Source organism: Pteropus vampyrus, unplaced genomic scaffold, assembly GCF_000151845.1.
Source record: "Pteropus vampyrus isolate Shadow unplaced genomic scaffold, Pvam_2.0 Scaffold153, whole genome shotgun sequence".
NCBI lineage: Eukaryota > Metazoa > Chordata > Mammalia > Chiroptera > Pteropodidae > Pteropus > Pteropus vampyrus.
Window position 1 is genome coordinate 362468 of NW_011888934.1, and position 20420 is coordinate 382887.

The window sequence follows — 20420 nt, forward strand, 5'->3', positions numbered from 1 at the left end:
GCATGGGTGAGGCATGCTTAGGCTTGCTGCAAAATGATGATTCCCAGTTTATATGGATAAGTTAGCTTGACATATATAACCTAAGACTGTACAAAAAATCTCCAGGGCCAATCCTTAACCAGTATCTAAAATGTCCTCTACTGATAATATAATGTATAGAATTAGAAAGAAATGCTCCTAGAAAAAGAAGAAATGGAAAATACAGAATAAAGTTACTAGCAAAAGAAGAAAGCCCTTTTCAGCTGCTCACAGAGCTGCCTTCTGTCCCTGGGGCACTCTGAGTTTTTCTTCATACTTTTTACCAAAATTGCTTCTCTATTGCTCTTACTCCATGACCCCTGGCACTGTGTGAGTCAGTATCTTTTTGCCAGTAATGCAGATAGGCCTCGGTAATTTTGAAACAGCATGAACAAACAATTCCGACTCACTGAAAAGAAAAAAATATATATTAACATCAGAGCCAGAATGAAGCAGAGAAAAACATTTCAGGGCAGAGAGTTATCTGATAATATATGAGATATTTTGTTCATTATTGCTGCTAATTAATAAGGATTAGTTTTTTTGTTTTGTTTCGTTTTGTTTTGTTTTGCTCTAAAGGATAATTTTATTTGAACCTATTAATTTTTTCCACTCAAAATTACAAAGATAAAGCAATATAAAATATGTTGAAGACTAGCAAAGGGAAGCTAGTCTTCAAGAATTTGTGTCTTCAAGTTTTTACTGGTATAACAATCCTTTCAAGCCTGGAGCTACTCAAAGATGAATCATGAATATAAGAAGAAAAACTTTATTTCAAACAGGTTCGGTGGTATGTGTGCTACAGCAAAGGCTGGTTATAGCAAATAGTTTCATTTCTAACCTGCAATAATATATAAATTAGATATTATTGAGGAATGATTAATTTCTGGTAAAATGTAGATTTAATCCAACATTATGCCAATTTTTTTACATTTATTATAGACCATATTTTAGTACTAAAGTTTAAATTTTCATCGCCAAAAGATAAGAATAACAGCTACTACTAAGGTAATAAGCTGTGAAATTCATTCCCCAGTATTGTTTTAAAAATATATCCCTAGATAGGTAAGAGAAGGTTTGACTTTATCCAAATGTATTCTTTAACTAGAATTCTGCAGTCATCATCTACTACTGGCTTTATTGTCAGTTCTTTTCTTATTTTACCCCAACCAATTAAATTCCAGTGTTTCTCAATTTTTTGGTTAAGGGCAATTTTTTTTCTACTTCTGTGTACACAAAATTAGTTAAAAAGATTTTGCCAAATCAGCCTCGACTACACTAATTCCTCCTGTCGACAGAAATCCTATGTTCATCATTAGCACTTCATTCTTAGACAATTTTTGCATCTTTACTACTATCTTGTCTTCTTCAGTATGTATACCTGGAAGCCATCTAAGCAGGAAATAAGGAATTTCCAGTTCTGTGAAGTTCTCAGGTAAAGCTCCAACTGCACCAAGTACCTGCCCCACCAGTCTGTCAGCCCAACACAAAGTGAGGCCAGCTTTTGTTCCTATTCTCAAAAGACCTTCTGGAGCAGCATATCGAAGATCATTATGTTCTGCAAACGATGATACAGTTTTGGAAGGTTGGTTTACACATGAGTTTTCTATCACTATCTTTGGAAATTATACCAGGTCTGACTTCTATCTCCTAGTCCACTTTTAACACTCCTCTTAGAATATTACCACCAGCTACACCTCTCTTAAAGTCATCAACTTCATAGCCAAGTTTGTTGACATCAAAGGATCTAATAACAATAGTAAGTCAGGGTTCTAAAGTAAAGTTTCTTGGGGGCACTGGAATTTTCTTTACCATGTACTCACAGACAACTTCAATATTATATTTCAGCTGAGCAGAAATTGGAATAATAGGAGCTCCTGCTACTGTACCTTGTACAAATACAATGATCTGTTCATATTATCCTTTAGCCTGGCTTTCTTTTACCAAATCAATTTATTTTGTAGAATCAGTTTCATGATTTCTATAGCAGCCAAGTGTTCAGAGGACAAGATTACCAACTAACACAGGAAGAGCTGTATCCATCACTGCTGCACCCATCACTGCTACACTGTTCAACATAGTAGCCATCAAAATATCGTAGCCAGGACAGTCAACAAAGGAGATATGCCTGACTCATTTGAGGTTCCCTTTGGTCCCTGGAATGTCTGTAGGAAACTCATCTGGCGTACTACTTCCACAGGATCTATAACATTCTGGCTGAGGACAACCTTGGGTCATCAAGTTTATAAATCTTAGCATTAGCATATCCAAGCTTGATTGTAACATTTCTTTCTAGTTCATTTTCGAACCTAACAGTGTGAACTTCAGGAATAACTTTTACAACTGTGGATTTCCCAAGAGCTACATGACTAATTATAACTATATTAATCGTGGCTCATTTGCTGAAAACTTCGTGTCAAAGTAGAGTCACTCTAGTCTCGCACCCACCGTCCTGTCCAGAAGAAGGGTTGATTTTTAATATTGTATTTTCAGCATATAATTCTCTCAACCTATTAGGGTCAACATTGTTCAGAGATTATAATTTTGGGGAGGAAAATTTAAAACTGCTTAGAGCTAATATCATGAGATTTTGATCTTATTATTCCTCAGTGACTAGAAGGCAATAAATTAAAGCCAACATACCTTCAAAAAAAGCTATTGGTGTATAGAAATGCAACTTATTTATGAATATTAATTTTATACTCTGCTACTTTACTGAATTCACTTATCGGTTCTAATAATTTTTTGGTAGACTCTCTAGGTTTCTCTCTGTATAATATCATGTCATCTGCAAATAATGACAGTTTTCCTTCTTCCTAATTTAGAGGCTTTTTATTTCTTTTTCTTGTCTGACTACTGTGGCTAGGACTTTCTCTCCACCTTCTTCTCTTATTCTGGGTATTTATTCAGGTCTGTTATCCAGTTGACCACACTCTCTTTACAGCAGGTGTTCATCTGCTGTTTAACCCTTCCAATGATTTTTATTTTTAATGACTATATTTTTCACTTCCATTATTCTCTTTTACTAAAGTACACTTAAAAACATATATTTTTACTTTTTATTATGTTTTCATATCGTTTGTCATCTTCTACTTATTTGATAATTTGAGCTGATGTTTCTATTATCTCAAGTTTTTAGGAATTTAACCAGACTATCTTCTCATCTGCCGATATTTGTTCATGGAAAATTTTGCCTTTTAAGTTTTGTATTTTGGAAAATGAGTTAATTTTAAGTGTGGCTTTATCCATGAAAATCCCGTGTGGCTTAGGTTTTAGGTGAATTCCCCCAGAGCATTTTGCTTCTGTTTCCTTCTTTCAGACCTCACAAGAATATTACCATTTACAATTGCATCAAAAAATAAATAAAATACCTAGGAATAAATTTAATCAAAGAGATAAAAGACTTATAATAAAAAATTATAAGACACTGAAGAAGAATAAATGGAAGCATATACCATGCTCACAAATAGGAAGAATTAACATTGTTAAAATGTCCATACTACGCAAAGCAATCAATGCAATCGCTATCAACATACCAACAGCATTTTTCACAGAACACAAACAAATTATCCTAAAATTTGTATGGAACCATAAAAAACCCCAAATAGCCATAGAAAGAAGAACAAAGTTGGAGGTCTCACACTATCTGATATCAAACTATACTACAAAACTATAGCAATCAAAACAGTATGGAACTCACATAAAAACAGACATATAGATCAATGGAACAGAATTGAGAGCCCAGAAATAGACCCACACCCTTATGGTCAATTAATTTATGACAAAAAAAAAAAAAAGAAAGAATATACAATGGGATAAAGATAGTCTATTCATTAAATGATGCTGGGAAAACTGGACAGATGCAAATAATGAAACTAGACCACCTACTCACACTATATACAATAGTAAACTTAAAATGGATTAAAGACTTAAATGTAAGACTGTAAACCATAAAACTCCTAGAAGAAAACATAGGCACTAAACTCTCTGACATTGCTCTTAGTAACATTTTTTTCTGGTATGTTGCCTCAGGCAAGGGAAATAAAAGGAAAAATAAACAAACGGGACTACATTAAACTAAAAGTTTATTGCACAGCAAAGGAAACCATCAACAAAATGGAAAGACAATCCATTTCTTCTCCTGCCAATCAGGAGAAGATATTCACCAATAATATAATCTAATAAGGGGTTAATACCCAAAATTTATAAAGAACTTATACAACTTAACACTAAAAAAAAAACCTCATCCAATTAAAAAATGGGCAGAGGACCTGAATAGGTATTTATCCAAAGAGGACATACAGATGGCCAATAGACATATGCAAAGATACTCAATATCACTAAATATTAGAAAAATGCAAATGAAAACCACAATGAGATATCACCTCACATCTGTCAGAATGTCTATCATCAATAAATCAACACAAAACAAGTGTTGGTGAGGATGAGGAGAAAAGGGAACCCTTGTGCACTGTTGGTGAGATTGCAAATTGGTACAGCTACTATAAAAAGCAGTATGGCATCTCCTAAAATACTAAAAATAGAACTGCCTTATGACCCAGAAATTCCACCTCTGGGTATTTATTTGAAGAAATTCAAAACACTAATTCGAAAAGATATATGCGCCTTTATGTTAATTGCAGCATTACTCAATAACCAAGATATGAAAGCAACCTAAGTGCCCATCGATAGATGATTAGATAAAGAAGTGGTATATCTATACAACAGAATATTACTCAACCACAAAAAAGAATGAAATCTTACCATTTGTGACAACATGGGTGGACCTGGAAGGTATTGTGCTAAGTGAAATAAGTCAGACAGAGAAGGACAAATACCATATGATTTCACATATATGTGGAATCTAAAGAACAAAATAAATAAACAGACAAAACAGAAACAGACTCATAGATGCAGGGAACAAGCTGATAGTTGCCAGATGGGAAGATCTGGGCACATGGTGAAAAAAGTGAAGGTATTAAGAAGTACAAATTGCTAGTTACAAAACAGTCGTGGGAATGTGAAGTACAGCATAGGGAATATAGTCAATGAAATGGTAATAACTATGTATAGTGCCAGTGGGTACTAGCCTAGTCAGGGGGATCACTTAGAACATTATATAAATGTCTAACTGCTAGGGTGTACACCTGAAACTAATATAAAATAATATTGAATGTCAACTGTAATTGAAAAATTTTTTAAAAAAGGAAAATGATAAAGGGGAATAAGAGGTTCAAATTTCCAGGTATAAAACAAATAAGTCAAGGGAATGTAATATATAGCATAGGGGATATAGTCAATAATATTATAATAGCATCGTACGGTGTCAAATGGTTGCTGGATTTATCATGGTAATCATTTCTTTAGGTATATAAATGCTGAATGACTATGATGTGCACTCGAAACAAATATAATATTGGATATTAGATATATTTCAATAAAAATATTTTTTAAAAAGCGAGGGGGTGGGAAAGAGAGAGAGAGAGAGGGAATATGCGAGAGATGTTAAATGAAATGGTGTAAAAGAGGAGTAACGTAAAAACTAATAGAAGTCCCAGGTGGAAAGAACAGAGAGAATGACAGAATGGAGGATTGATAGGCAATGTTTGAGGAAAATGTGAAGGTCAAAACGTTTACCAAAATTATAGAGACACTGAAATCCTTAGATTCAGGAAACAAAATAAGTTCCAGGCTAGAGAAATTAAATTCATCCCTAAACAAATGGTGGTAAAACTGCAGAATTCCAGATAAAGTAAAATTCGTAACAGTAACTAATGATAAAAGATTACCTACAAAAGAACATTTATCAGTATAACAGCAGATGTCATCATGAGCAATAGAAGTCTTAAATCAGAGGAAAGAATTACCAGAATATACAGTGAACTATGCCCTATGATTTAACAAACAAATTACTTTAAGAAGAAAAAGAGAAGTTGATTCATCTCTTTTCCTGTCAATAAATGCTTGGCAGTAATTCAGTAAATTCACAGAATATCCTGACAACTGAAGGCTGAACCCAGCAATTGAAACTAATGTTAAATCACAGGTATTTTCCACTAATTAAGAGCATGAGATTCTATGAAGGAATGTGGTTGAGTTATAGGTCAAGTAGGGAGTTGGAAATGCTCATTGAAGAAACAATATGTAATAACTAAGCACAATGCCAGATGTTGGGGTCAGCTAATCTAGATTTTGGCTGTTTAGACAACAGAGACACATGGTGGTCAGCAGTGTTTAATTTACACTATGTTCTAATGCACTGGCCTGTAAAGGCTGTCAATAATACTCTTAATTCTTAATAGTTTGTATATAATAAAACAGAGCTATCAATGTATTTCAAAAGGTTTCATTAAATTTCATGTAAATGATACTTTTTTTTACTCCAAAAGAAATTCCTGTGTGAAAATTTAAAAGATATATACAAGTCACCAAAAAAAAATATTTAAATTTCCTTTAATTTCATCATCCAAATAAAACATGATCGGCTTTCTAGAATATCCGAAGTATATTTTGTTTTATTATTTTTCATTAAGCTTTTTATTTTGAGAGACTAATAGATTCACAGGCAACTCTAGGAAAGAATACAGACAGATCCTGGGTACCCTTTATCTACCCAATGGTAATATCTTGCAAAACTATAGTAAAATATCACAGCCATTAATACAGTTAAATACAAAACATTTTTTTTCACTACAAGAATGCTTCATATTGCCTTTTATGAAGATTAACTCTCAAGTTCTATACTGAATAACAAAACCATAATAGAGTACTATGTCATGAATTTAACTCTATGTCATGAATTTAACTCTATCATGGATTCTTTTCATTCTCTTGTACTCTCTCTTAACACTGGACATTTCTATTATTCCTCAACATTCAGCAGTATAAATGGCTTCTTCTATATTTGTAAATAACTGATCAGTCCTACCTTCATCCTCACAAGGGGGAGAACGGAGTAAGTCAGACAGAGAACGACTAAAGTACAAAATAAACAACAACAAAAAAACCCAGAAACACTCATATAGATACAGAGAACATTTTGAAAGTCACCAGATGGGAGTAGGGGGGGTCATTGAAAAAGGGGAAAGAGATTGAGAAGTACAAATGGGTAGTTACAAAATAGTCATGGAGATACAAAATGTATCAAAATAGATACAAAATAGATATAAAATATCCTTGACTATAAAGAACATAGTCAATGATATTATAATAAATATGTATGTGGGTAGAGAGGCACTAGATTTATTGGAGTGATCATTTTGTGAGTTATATAGATCTTTAATCACTATGCTGAACACCTGAAACTAATATAATATTGTAACCCAATTATAATTGAAAAATTAAAAAAATATTAAAAAATACTATGTTGTAAGCATAAAAATAACTAATGTTCATTCAACGCTGTCCACTTACCAGACAGTATGCTATTTATTTAATAAGTATTAAATATTTTGGTTCTCACAACACATTTGTGAGGCAGATACCATTAAATTCCACATTTCACAGATGAGGAAACTGATGCTTAGGGATGTTATGTAATTCATCCAAGTCACTCACAGTTAACAGTGGCATAACCAGGATCAGATCCATATGGTCTGTCTCTAAATTCCAGGCTCTTTATGCTGTTTATCCTTTACATGACAATGATGTCTTCTGAAGCATTACATTGTACCAGAGAGCTCTAAACCTCCTGGCCTGACTCAGAAAAGGGACATGATCAACAACTTTTAAATATTAGAAAATGGGATTTATTTCTTTTGTTCATTCATTTGTTATGTAGCAGTCACCTGTATTCTCTTCATAGTCTAATTGAAAGAAAATGTTCTTTATATATTTGAAAGGAAGCCCATCATTTATTTATCAAAAATATGTTTAAAATGCTTACTATGTGCCAGGCATTGCTATAAGTACTTACAGCAATTACCAAAACAGGCCAGAGATTCCTGCCTTTCAAAAGTTTGCATTTTAGCATTAAGGAAGAAAAATAAACAATAGCTAAAATATATAAGAAACAAGTAAATTTTATAGTATGTTTGAAAGTGGAGGTACTAGGAGGAAAAGAAAAACTAGTGTAGTGTAAGGAGGGTCAGCAGAGGAATGCACAGGTTGTAAACAATATTAAACAGGTTGGTCAGCATAAGAAAATGACACATAGTGATGAGATAATTAGTCTTTGGTGAAGAGGATTCCAGGTAGAGAGAACAGCTCTAAAACCTTAAGTTGGGAGAGTGCCTGGCTTGTCTGAAGAATGGCAAGGAAGGTTACTGTGGCTGAAGCAAAATATTACAGTGAAAAATAGTAGTAGATGAGATAAAAGAGACATTATAGGCATGAAAGTCACTGAAATATTTGGGGATTTTTTTTTAAGAGGCAATGGTGTCTCTGTTTGTTTTTAATAACAGCTTTATTGTGATATAATTCACATACCATAAAGTTCACACTTCTGAAGTAGACAATTCAGTGGTTTACAATATATTCACAGAGTAGGGCTACCATCATCACAATCTAACTCCGGAATATTTTCGTCAGCCCCAGAAGAATCCCCATATCTTAGCAGTTGCTCCTTACTTCTCACTTCCCCTAGCCCCTGGAAACTACAATTTTACTTTCTATCTCTATGGAATTGGCTATTCTGGACATTTCAAATAAAAAGAATTATACAATATGTGGCCTTTTGTAGACATAAGCTTCTTCTGCTTGGCCTTATGTTTGAAGGTTCATCCACAATGTAGCATGTGTCAGTATTTTGTTATTTTTTAGGTTGAATGATACCACATTTTGTGTATCAACTTGTCATTTGGCTATCCAAATGTATGTGTGGGGGTGTTGCTTAACCGTGCCGTCTGCAGGCACACCGCCTCTCAGCTCCTCAAAAGCTTACAAACTCAGAAGCCCTCCGAATCTCACTGTTTAGGGGTTTGTATGGCAGTTTCATTGCATAGACATGATTGATTAAATCATTGGCCATTGGTGATTGAACTCAATCTTCATCCCCCTTTCCTCCCCTGAGGTGGGGAGGGAGACTGACAGTTCCAATCCTTATCATGGCTTGATTTTCCTAGTGACTGGTCCCCAATTTGAAGCTATCTGGAAGCCTTGACTATGACTCATTCATTAGCATACAAAAGAATTTCCAATGGTTTTAGCAGCTCTGTGCCCGGAAAGGAAGGAATGCGTGTGTGTGTGTGTGTGTGTGTGTGTGTGTGTGTGTGTGTGTGTGTGTGTAGGCGAGTTAGCAAAGACCAAATATATTTTTTATTATGCCACAATACCATATAGTAATAATATTTGATTTTTTAAACTCTGCAAATATAATAAGTACTAAAATTTTATATTAAATTAAAAATTATGCAGCTGAATTCTGTCTGATATGTTTCTCTCTTCTATGTCTAGCATCTTAATCCACTTTCATGTCTGAAACCCCTGCACGACATTTGCCATTTGAGCTCCCATTGGGAAGATAACACCTATGAAAATGTGACAATAGTTGCCCCAAATTTCCCAAAAAGTATCTAGGGCAAATGCTGCTAAAGACTATGAAGAAGATTCTGGAGACCACAGGACTGTCAATAAAATACTTAAATAAGCAAAAAAAAAAAAAAAAAAGTCAATAAAATAGTGGTCAAAATAGACACGAACAGGAAATAGGATTCAAAAAGAAGCCAAGTGTCATTTAGGAAGAAATTATAACACAAAACTCAGAGCCCTCTTAGGCCTAAACTTCATGTACATATTAAATATTGGATGGATGATAATGCTTGGTGGATTATATTTGCCAAAGGTTATTTGTATTTTAAAAAGAAATTAACTTCTAAAACAATGCAATGCTTTAATTCACAACAAATATTTGCTGAGCACCTACTTTGGAGATATGATGGTGAGCAAAACAGAAACTTTTGCTGAGGTCATGGAATTTAGAGACTAGAGGTGAAGCCAAATATTATTAATCAAACAACACTAACATTTGTGCAATTGCAAACTGAGGCAAATATGTACTCCAAAAAGAAGGAAAATCATTCTGGGAGAGTTTATATAAAAGACCCTGATCAAGGAAGTCTCCTTGAGGAAATAAGCATTAAATTGAGATCTGAAGGATGAGTTAGGTTGAATGGTCTGAGTTTTAAAAAGGGTTTTTACCAGAGGGTTGGTATATTAGCTTGCTAGGGCTTCCATAACAAAGAATCACAAATTATGTGGCTTAAACAACAGATACTTATTGTCTCACAATTCTGAAGGCTAGAAGTCTGAGATCAAGGTGTCAATAAGATTATTTTTGAGAGTGGTGAGGGACAATCTGTTCCACGTCTCTCCTCCAGTTTCTGGTTATTTGCTGGAAATCTCTTTGCTGTTATTTGGCTGTAGATCTCTGCGGTCATCTTCATATGGCATTCTCCCTGTGCACGTATCTGTATCTAAGTGCACACAGTTCAATCCATAACAGTTAGGGCAAAAACAATGGTAAGTAAGGAGGGTCTCAAATTCACTTCCTGACTTTCAGATAGGTTGCTCATGAGAGAGAATAAAAGCTTCTACTTCAGAAACCTGATAGAAATTCAGTGTCCTCCAAGGAGTTTTGGATAGCATTTATACCAAGAAGGAGGCAGAAACTTAACTAAGAAGAAATTGAGGCTATAGGACACTGGCTGATTATGTAGTAGGTATACCAGAGAGCACGGTGGAAAGTTTGGGAGGTGGGAGAGGTGTGGGCTAAGGACAAAGAAGTATAGAGCATTATGGGAATGAAGGGGAGGTAGAGGAAATTGATCAGGAGTACTTATATTGAGGTCTCTGATAAAACCAGGCATGAGAAGCAGGGTGGTTTTAATCTCAGATGCCTTTTTAAGAAAGGTCAAAGGCCCTAAACTACCCAGTCTAGAGCAATGTCAGGATCAATGGCCATAGTCTATGCCCTTCTGAACAAAACTAGGACCAAATACTGGATCCATCAGTCACTAGATGTATGTGGTTGGGCCAGCTACGGCACCTAAGCTTCAGCTTCTTCATTTATAAAGTGGGTAAAGTAAATAGTAGCTGAGGAAGTTTCTGCAATCTCTGTATCACAATTGAAAGCCTGGAGGATTCTCATGCCCTCAGAAAATTGTGTGATCTCTCAGATTCTCTATTCCCTGATTTTAAATTTGGAATTGCAATGCCTTATAGGGGGTTGCAACAATTCATTGAGATATTGTTTCTGAAAATGTTTGGAAAAATAGAAATGTAATGCTAATTTTCTCTAGGTACATTAAAACAAGATTATGTTCTGTGATTGTATCTAAATGCATCATAGGAGGGTGCACAAGAAGACAGCCCTCACTCTGCATGAGGAAAGCAGCCCCACTCTATTCTACTACTCTCCTCTTCACCAGTCTGAGTTAATCCTGTGTGCCAATTTATCTTTCTTAATCCACCTGGTTCTATTAAGAGATCATTCCTGTTAGTGTCCTCACCAGTTTATGGGAAAGAAATCTTGTTCAAATTTTTCCTAATGGCTCAAAATTCACATCCCTATCCTCTTTGGCTTACTCTACAAATGCACATCTAGTCAGAGCTCCGATTTTATTTACCAGAGATTCTGGATGTCTTAGACTAATTTTGCAAGAGCTTTCAGTTTTGAGGCTAGTCTCTGAAAAAAATGTATCCCTGGTCCTAAATGTTTATTCTTATTCTTATTCTTTAGGAACTAGGGGAAAAAGCATGAATTAGGCAGTGGAGTAAGTTGAATAGTGTATTTCAAAAAGATATGTCCAAGTCCAAACCCCTAGTACCTATAGATGTGAGTTTATTTGGAAATAGGGTCTTTGCAGATGCAATTAAATTAAGGATCTCAGCATGAGATAATGCTGGCTTTAGAGTGGGCCCTAAATCCAGTGACGGATGTCCTTATAAGAAAAAAGAGAGGGAGATTTGACAACACCAAGAGACTCAGAGGATAATGCCATGTGACGATGGAGTCAGAGATTGGATTCTGACAATCCTCTCCCCCCCAAGTTAGAAGAGAGGTCATGCAATAGATTCTCTCTCATGCTTATTACTTGAACATTACTGCTTAAATCAGGTATGTGAGATCTGGAAGGAGGTGCGGGAACCCCTTCCCCTGGGGCCATCCCAGGGACTACTCCGGAACCTGGGCACCACAGCCATTCTCCGACCTGTGACACGGCTGGGCCCAGGACTACTCTCCCAAGCCGCAGACTCCCAGTTGCCCCATGGAAGCTGAAAAATTTTCAATTCAGCAGTGCCTTTTTTATCCTCCACCGCTGGTTGGCTCTGAAAGTTTTGGCCGTCATCGTCGCAAAACCTTCTCAGCTTTCCTCCAACCTTACGGTTTTGAACAGACTTAAAACTCCTCCCTTTGTCCTCTTTCTCTCACCTTCCTTCTCCTCCTCCTCCCTCTGCCCCCTCCTTTTTTTTTTTTTTTTTAACAAGACAAAGCCGAAAGAGTTTCTGACCCCGCCCTTGTGAGATCCAGGCCCAGTTGCGCGGCTCAGCCACCGCGCGCTTCTCGCTGCTGGCTGGGCGAGGAGTACGCGTGCTCCGCGTGTTCCTGAACGGCGCAGCGGAGGACCCGCGAGTACGTACCTGTGAGAGGGCGTGGGAGACACACTCAATCCTGCCTGAGGCCTTTGGGGCTTTAAAATAGCACCTGCCTGTGCTTTAGCTGAGGCGCCCATCCTAAAGGAGGCTGCGGGCAAGGGGTACGGGAGTGATTGCATCTAAGGAATCTCCGAAACGGTGTGTATGAGCGCACGCAGGAGAGGAATTGTGGAGAGGAGCCAGCTCCTACAGTGGGGACGGAAGGGAGGAGGAGGAGGGAGAGTGTAGAAAATTTGGAAGGAGATAGCTGAGTGTTTGAGCTAGAAAGGTTCAGAGATATGGTGGGGCCGGAGACCCCGAATGGGAAGGCAGGGCATTGGGGCACTGAATCTCAGTCACAGGGGATATATGGAGAAAGAAACTTGACATATCAGAGGCATTCTGTCCTTCTGCTCTAAAACAAAACAAAACAAACAGGAAAATTAAAGTGGCCTTAGTGAAAATGACAGAATAGGAAGCTCCAAGGGCCAATCCCTATCAGAAACACCAACAAGATAACTGTCAGAATTGACTTACTCTGGAAAATAGTCAAAGGTTTACAGCAACTAAATAAATGTTTGATAAAGAAAAAGATGACTTAAACACAGCATAATGGAGACAGTACTAGCAACCTTAAGGAGATAAAAAAGGATTATAAGAGAAAATTATGAACGATTGTATACCAACAAATTAGGTAACCTACCTGAAATGGACAAAATTCCTGGGAACACACAAAGTAACAAAACTGACTCAAGAAAAAAAAAAAAAGAAAATTTGAAGACTTACAACAAGTAAGATTTAATCAGTAGTCACCCTCCTCTCCTCCACACATACGCAAAGAAAAGCCCAGGACTAGATGGCTTGCCTAGTGAATTGTACTAAAAGTTTAGAGAACAATTAACACCAGTTCTTCTCAAACTCTTCCAAGAAATAGAAGAGTAGTGAACACTTCCTAACTCATTCAATGGGGCCAACATTACCCTGATGCTGAAACCAGACAAAGATGTCACAAGAGAAGAAAACTACAGACGAATATTCCCTATGCGTATAGATGCAAAAGTAAATAAATAAAAATACTTGCAAACTCAATCCAGCAGAATGTTAAAAGGACTACACACCACGAATAAGTGAGAGTTATCCCAGAAATGCCAGGAATTCAACATATGAAAATCAATCAATGTAATATACCATATTAATAGAATGAAGAAAAAAACCATGATTGTCTCAATGCAGTAAAATAATTTTATAAAACCCAAGTCTTTCGTAATAAAAATATTCAACAAACTAAGACTAGAAGAAAACTTCCTCAATATGGTAGGGCATTTATGAAGAAACTACTGCTAACATCATATTCAATGGTGAAAGAGTGAAAGATTTCCCACTAAGATCAGAAATAAGACAAGAATGTTTGCTTTAGACTGCCATTCAAAATAATCGGCATTGTCCTGAAAGTTCTAACCAGAACAGTTGGGCAAGAAAAATGAAATAAGAACCATCCAAACTGGAAGGGAACAAGTAAAACTACCCCTCTTTGCAGATGACATGATTATATATATAGAAACTCCTAAAGAATACACACAATAGACATGCACACACACACAAAATTCTAGTAGGGCAAATAGACAAAATCAGTGAGGCTGCAGGATAAAAGATCAACACACAAAAATTATTTGTATTTCTATACCCTAGTAATGAACAATCCAAAAAGTAAGTTAAGAAAAACAATCCATTTTTTAATAGCATCAAAAAGAGTAAAATACTTAGGAATTTATTTAACCAAGTCCTTGTTATACTTATGCACTGAAAACTACAAAACATTGCTGGAATTAAAGACCTAAATGAGTGAAACGACATACTGTGTTCATGGTTTGGAAATATTATCAAGATGGCAATAGTAAACAAAGTGATCTACATATCCAATGCAATCCGTATGAAAAGCTCAATAGCCTTTTTTTTTTTTTGCATAAATGGGAAAAGTTGATTCTAAAATTTATATGGAATTGCAAGGAACCCTACATACAAGGTTGAAACAGATCAAAATAATTTTGAAAAAGAAAAAGTTGGAATATTAATACTTCCCAATTTCAAAACATATTACAAAACTACAGTCATCAAAACTGTGGAACCGACATAAAGACAGACATATATTCTGGAGAGCTCATATAAGTGGAATTATATTAAATTCTGGACATTTCATAGAAGTGGAATCATACAATGTGTCCAGAATAGGTAAACCCATAGAGACAAAAGGCTATTAGTGGTTGCCAGAGCCTGAAGATAGGCAGGATTTAATGAGAAATGCTTAATGAGTATGAGGTCTCTTTTAGAGGTGATGAAAATTTTTGAAACTAGATAAATGAAAATGATTGCACAACGCTGTGAGTGTACTAAATACCACGGAATTGTATACTTTAAAATCATTAATTTTGTCATGCAAATTGCACCTCAATAAAAAATAAATAAGTTACTGGAGGTGTGGTGACCTCCCCTGGGAGGAAGCAGCTTAGCCTTCCGGACCCAGTTGAAGTTGGACTCAGTCCATGCGGCATTCATTCCCTGCTCTGGCAGAGAAGTTTCTAGGTCAGCAGCAACTTCACAGCCCGCTGGAGTAGCTAGCTGCTGGCGGGTGGGTCCCAGAGAGCTGGGCCGGACAAAGGGAGCCAGCTCATGCACGCCCCGGAATGAGTTGTAGACGGGGCTCCACGGTTGTGGGCTACCTGCTGGGTGTGGCGCTTTGCGTAAAATACCCCAACCTTGCGGGAGCTTGGATCTTGGAGCCGGGTAAATAACGGAAGGCCAGGCAGGCGAGAATCTGTCAGTTTAAGGTGTCCCTTCAGACTGATGAAAGGTTTCATCACTTTTTACCCCATTTTTTCAATCCCAAGACCCGACTTTTGACATTTTATCATCTGAGACCCGGACGTGTCTTACAACCCACGGTGTGTACTCTTACGCTACAGTTTTCTTTTTAAGAGGTACATGAAACGACAGCGAGTCCCAGAAATAAACGCTGTCTTTGATTCTAGGAAAGTGCGTTAAAATTTCTAGTCATGTGTTTAACAGCTGATGTCTGTCTCCCCTCACTGTACCCCTGGTAAGGTGCCATAATAGGTGCTCAATAAATGTTGACCAAATAAATGAGCGAACGAAAGAACACGATTACAAAAAAATGAGCCTGGCTTTAACATTTGCTGGGCAGTTTGATACAAGAAAGGCCACGAAACCCATTTGAGCTTCGTTTTCCTTCTTCACAAAATGGCTGTAAAAACAACAGCGCCCCGTAGGTACAAGGCTCGAAAGAGGAAGTGCCCGCATACATATACTCTCAGGGCTTGAGTACTTACTCGCTCTCGAAAACTCCAACTCAATGAAAAGGCAGAAACGATTTTTTTAAAAAAACCTTTTATCACAATATATAAATGCACATAAAAGGTCTGAAATTTTAAAAAGCAGAAGAAAATTGGGAGGCGGGGATGGTGTGATGTTTGCCGCCCAATTTCTCCTGAAGATCAAGATCCTTTGAAGAATCTCTGGTCTTCAGTTGGGGTATCTGCAGACGGCGGAGAGAAAAAAGACATTAGAAAGATGTGAGACCCATTCCAGCCTCCTTTTTTTGCAGTCCCCCAGGTATTCACTAATGGACTTTGCCTGCATGCACACTTCCTCACAATGTCCACTAACCCCTCAGCGCAGGGATCTGTTCCTGGAATCGCGACCCTGCCGGCTGTCTCCGCACTTCCGAGCCTCGCTAATCCCACACGCGTCCACTGTCCTGCTAGCTGTGCTGGGCTCGCCGACCGCTTCCGCACTCCGGGCCCGCCAGGCTGAGGGCAGGGAGAGCGCTGCTGCGCAGCCCACTGGCGTTGCGAGAGGAAAACGGGTATATAATGGGTGCCGAGTGCTTGCCACCTCGTCGACGTCGCCTCGCGCTTCGCGCGGTCCCAAGCATCTCTTGCATCTGAGGCTGGCGAGCGACTCAGCGAACTCGCGTAATCGGAGGACACTTGATTAGGCAAGGCTCGGAAATCTGGGAATCATTGGTTCCAGTACCATTGTCTTTTTCCTCAGGGCATCTCTCCCAACCCAGCTAATGGTTTCCTAACGTTTCTAGAACAAAATCCACGTTTTGACCAAACATCCTTTGACCTATACGGCCCCTACAATTATCTGGCCTCTGCCTTCCTCTCTGATCTCGTTGTGTACACCCTCCAGCCTGCCTTTCGATCCTCCTGTCCCTCCACACACATTTTCGCCGCAGTCTTTGCACTTGCCAGTTTCTCTGCCTCCAGTTCCCAATCTCTTCTCATCAGTCAGCTTCTCGGATCACCCTAAGACAGCCTCCCCTTCTATTCACACTTCACTCTTATACATCGCATTGGTTTTACAAAATCACTCTCTGAAAAATACATTGTTATAGTGTTTAAAGACTATTTCCTAGAATGTAAACTCTAGGAGGGCAGGACTCTTGTTTTGTCTCCAGTTTTGTGTCCCACCTAGAACCGGGCTGGTTACGTAGTAGAATCTTAGTTAAAGGGAAGGAGGGAGGGAAAGAAGAAAGGAAGGACGGATGGCAGTGCGGGAGAAGGAAGAAAAGAGGGAAAATTGGTCTTGCATGCTTATGTTATGCACCTTAGGTTTGGATATAAAGAGTTATTTATTCATTTGCTTCGGGCCCAAATCAATCATCTAACTCTCTGCGGCAGCTCCCAGTTCTTGCTCCACCCTACAGCCCTGTGACTGGCCCCTCGTCCTATACCGCGTCCGAAATGCAAGCTTCTGTTGGAGGAACGGTCCCGGCTAATGGAGATCTACCCGCCCCCGCCGCCCCACCACAAGGCACTGCTCTCATTGCACTTCCAACGGTGGGCCCAGAGCGAGCCTCTCCACTCCGTCTTCCCAGATTCTCTCCTCAGTCCAGGAAGCCTAGTGCCTCCGTTCTGAGCCCAAGATTTCTGTATCTTGTATCTTGAAAGTCATGTTTTACCTTAAATATTCGTGCTAATTTCGTATATTGCTTCACATATATATTTTGATTAAATGGTTTCTCTTTCAGAAAAATAAAATTAGTACTTTAGGCAGGCAGAAGTGGAGGTAAGGAAATGGGGCCGAGGGAAAAGAAGGCTTTGTTGTCGTAGAAAGAGAAGGCAAGGAGAGGAACCACATAACCGTCTCTCCTTCTCAGCGATCTCTCGCAGAAACCAAAAGCTTAACAGAGAGAAAAATTTAAGAAAGGGTCTGTAATCCAGAGCGTGCAGCAAATTCCAGTGTGTAGACTGCGAGGGTTGGAGAGGTCTCCATCCCAGATACTCTCTGAACCCCTTGGGGGAGCTCTGAAAAACTCCACCGCATAGAGCAGCGGGGCGGATTTAGCAGAATTGTGTAACAGAGCTGGGAATGACAGATCTCTACCAGATGATGTCATGCGCAACTGGTTTTGGAAATCACAGGACTGGTCCAGCGACCTAGGTAATGGAGAAACTGAGGGCCATTGAATGGATGCATCTGGCCAGCTAGATTGGAGGAAGAAGGGACACTAGAACTTTAGCCTCGAGTCTTCAATGCTCAGGTCTAGGCCTGAGCTGCGGGGAGGATGAGTGTTTGGGAGGTGGAGTGCAGGGTTTATGGGATGGGCTTTGACTTAAGGAAGTCCATCTCAGGCTATGTCGCGTCCATAGCACTGGAGAGGGCAGCGCGATCGGAATACTAGGGTTGTCCCACTGGCTGGCAGTGTGAGAGCTGAGGAGAGACACAAGACTCCGCTCACCCGGAGCCAGCTTTCTCTTCTGAAAAAGGAGTGCGATGGGCTGAGGAAGCTCAAATTCTTAGATCGGCCTCCTCACCTGTGGGACCTTCTGCTGCGTCTGTACCAGCGTGGCTACCTCCTTCCCTGCCCCCTGAGGCCGCGCGCAGGTACCCGGCGACTTCGCGGTGGCCCCTCTCCTCAGCCAGGTCCACGGGCAGGCGGCCCCAGGCATCGCGCACGTCCAGCCGCGCCCCGGCTCGGTGCAGCGCCACCACCGTGTCCAGGAAGCCCTCCCGGGCGGCGTCGTGCACCGGTCGGGTGAGAGTGGCGGGGTCGGCGCAATTGGGGTCCGCGCCGTGGAGCAGCAGCAGCTCGGCCACGCGGGCGCTGCCCATCATCATGACCTGCGGGAGAAAGCAGAGTCGTCAGGGCGAGGGCAGGCCGTAGGGACAGGATTAAAAATGTAAAGAAACTGTTTGTAAAGCCGCTACTCCGTGCAGACATCAGTACAAACCACAGATGCCTACTCTTTGCTTTCAGTTACCAACTCTCTTAGCCAGTTCTCCTATCCATTCCATTTTCCTGTACACACCGAATTTCTATTCTATTCTCCAACTTTTCTTGGAGTTTCAGCCACACATAAAACACTGCCAGAGGTACAGACTACAGCAAAAGAGTGAGAGACAAACTTGCTTTCACTACAGCCTAACGTTCTGTATTTCTCCCCTCAATTTGATATGAAATTATGTAAGGCTCAGAGATTTTGTATAGTTCACTGTTGTATATCCAAGCCCAGAATGTGGTAACTGTTAAAAAGCAAAAATAATAATTAAAGAACAGAAAACAAAAAACTAACCTTAATTCTTGCAAAATTTAAAGCTAGGCTTCCTGGAATGTTAAACTTCAATTTTTTTTTTTAGGTATAAAATTAGCTTTATCAAACCAGCCCTAAAATTTTTTCCTGTGGTAAGCTACATAATGACCCCCAAAGATGTCCGCTTCCCAACACTTAAACGTGGTGGATATATATGGCAAAAGGGACTTTGCAGATGTGATTAAATTAAGAACTCTGAGGGAGATTAACCTGAATTGTCAGGGTGGGCCCACTGTAATCACAAGTTTCCTTGTAAGAGTCACAGTATATGGGTTATATTATATAGTGACTTATAAAAGGGAATTATTTATTTTAGTTATAGTCTGTATTAAACATGAATTACTTATTTATTCAAACCAAGGAATGATAATGTTATACTATGGTTGTTGATTCCTGTCCTGGAGAAAGTGAAACTGATTTAATTTTAAAAAAGAAAATATAAGTGAACTAAATCACAGCTCCAAAAAGAAGGAAAAATTATTGCAGTGCATTAAAACAATGCACTGTTTTAAAATAAAAAACTGGGAAACTTTACTACTATTACTAACTACATAAATCCAATGAAGTCCTTCATCATTTAATCGGTTTCAAATGCTTTTATTATATTTTTTATTATATTATTATTAAAGGTTGGATAGTAACCTAACATTTAAATATTTGAATCATAATAGCAATCCAAAGTGAAAAGAAAATAAACCAATTAAATGAATATATGTAGAGTGCTTAAATCCATTTGATAACACATTAAATTTAACTTAATAATTTGAAAGTTTTTCTATAAACTAAGTATTTCTATACTAAATATAGATTTGATTAGGGTAGTAAACCAAAATCATGTCTCTTTTTCTCTATATTATTATCCTCCCTATGAGAAAAAGTTAAAATTAATTATCCAAATTTTTTTCTTTTTGAATTTAAATAAATAAGGTCTCCTCTAACATATTCCAGAATTCCAAGGTCAAACTCCCAGTTTTCAAGCTGCTGGTGATATTTTAGAGATATAAAATTATGAGCCATACATACATTATTTTTAAAGGACTTGTGTTTGTCCTCTATAACCATTCCAGTCTCAAATTCTCTCCACACTTCAAATCACACAATAATCTCGAGTTTTAAAGCACTTTCGTTTTATTTTTATATCTGTATTTTAAAGTGTATATAACAGTTCCAGGAAAGAAAGATTTGCTTGTGAAGTTTGTGAAGTTCCAAGCA

At 38.3% G+C, this 20420-nt stretch overlaps 1 protein-coding gene and 1 pseudogene across 8 annotated transcripts in view; both read right to left on the reverse strand.

Moving 5' to 3' along the window:
* Positions 1 to 1075: 1075 nt before the first annotated feature.
* Positions 1076 to 12305, reverse strand: LOC105298451 (annotated as a pseudogene).
* A 3671-nt stretch (positions 12306 to 15976) lies between these two features.
* Positions 15977 to 20420, reverse strand: part of CDKN2B (cyclin dependent kinase inhibitor 2B) — a 35793-nt gene continuing 31349 nt past the window's right edge. For 5 of the 8 annotated variants that reach the window (XM_023536317.1, XM_023536319.1, XM_023536321.1 and 2 more), the window contains exons 2-4: positions 18432 to 18738; positions 16273 to 16448; positions 15977 to 16141 (exon numbers count right to left, since the gene is read on the reverse strand). In XM_023536317.1, coding sequence (XP_023392085.1) covers positions 16276 to 16448; positions 18432 to 18738 — 480 coding nt within the window. In that variant the 3' untranslated portion in view covers positions 15977 to 16141; positions 16273 to 16275. Of the gene's footprint in view, positions 16142 to 16272; positions 16449 to 18355; positions 18739 to 20420 lie in introns of all 8 variants that reach the window. The other 3 variants (XM_023536318.1, XR_896435.2, XM_011369714.2) reach the window with 3 other exon arrangements.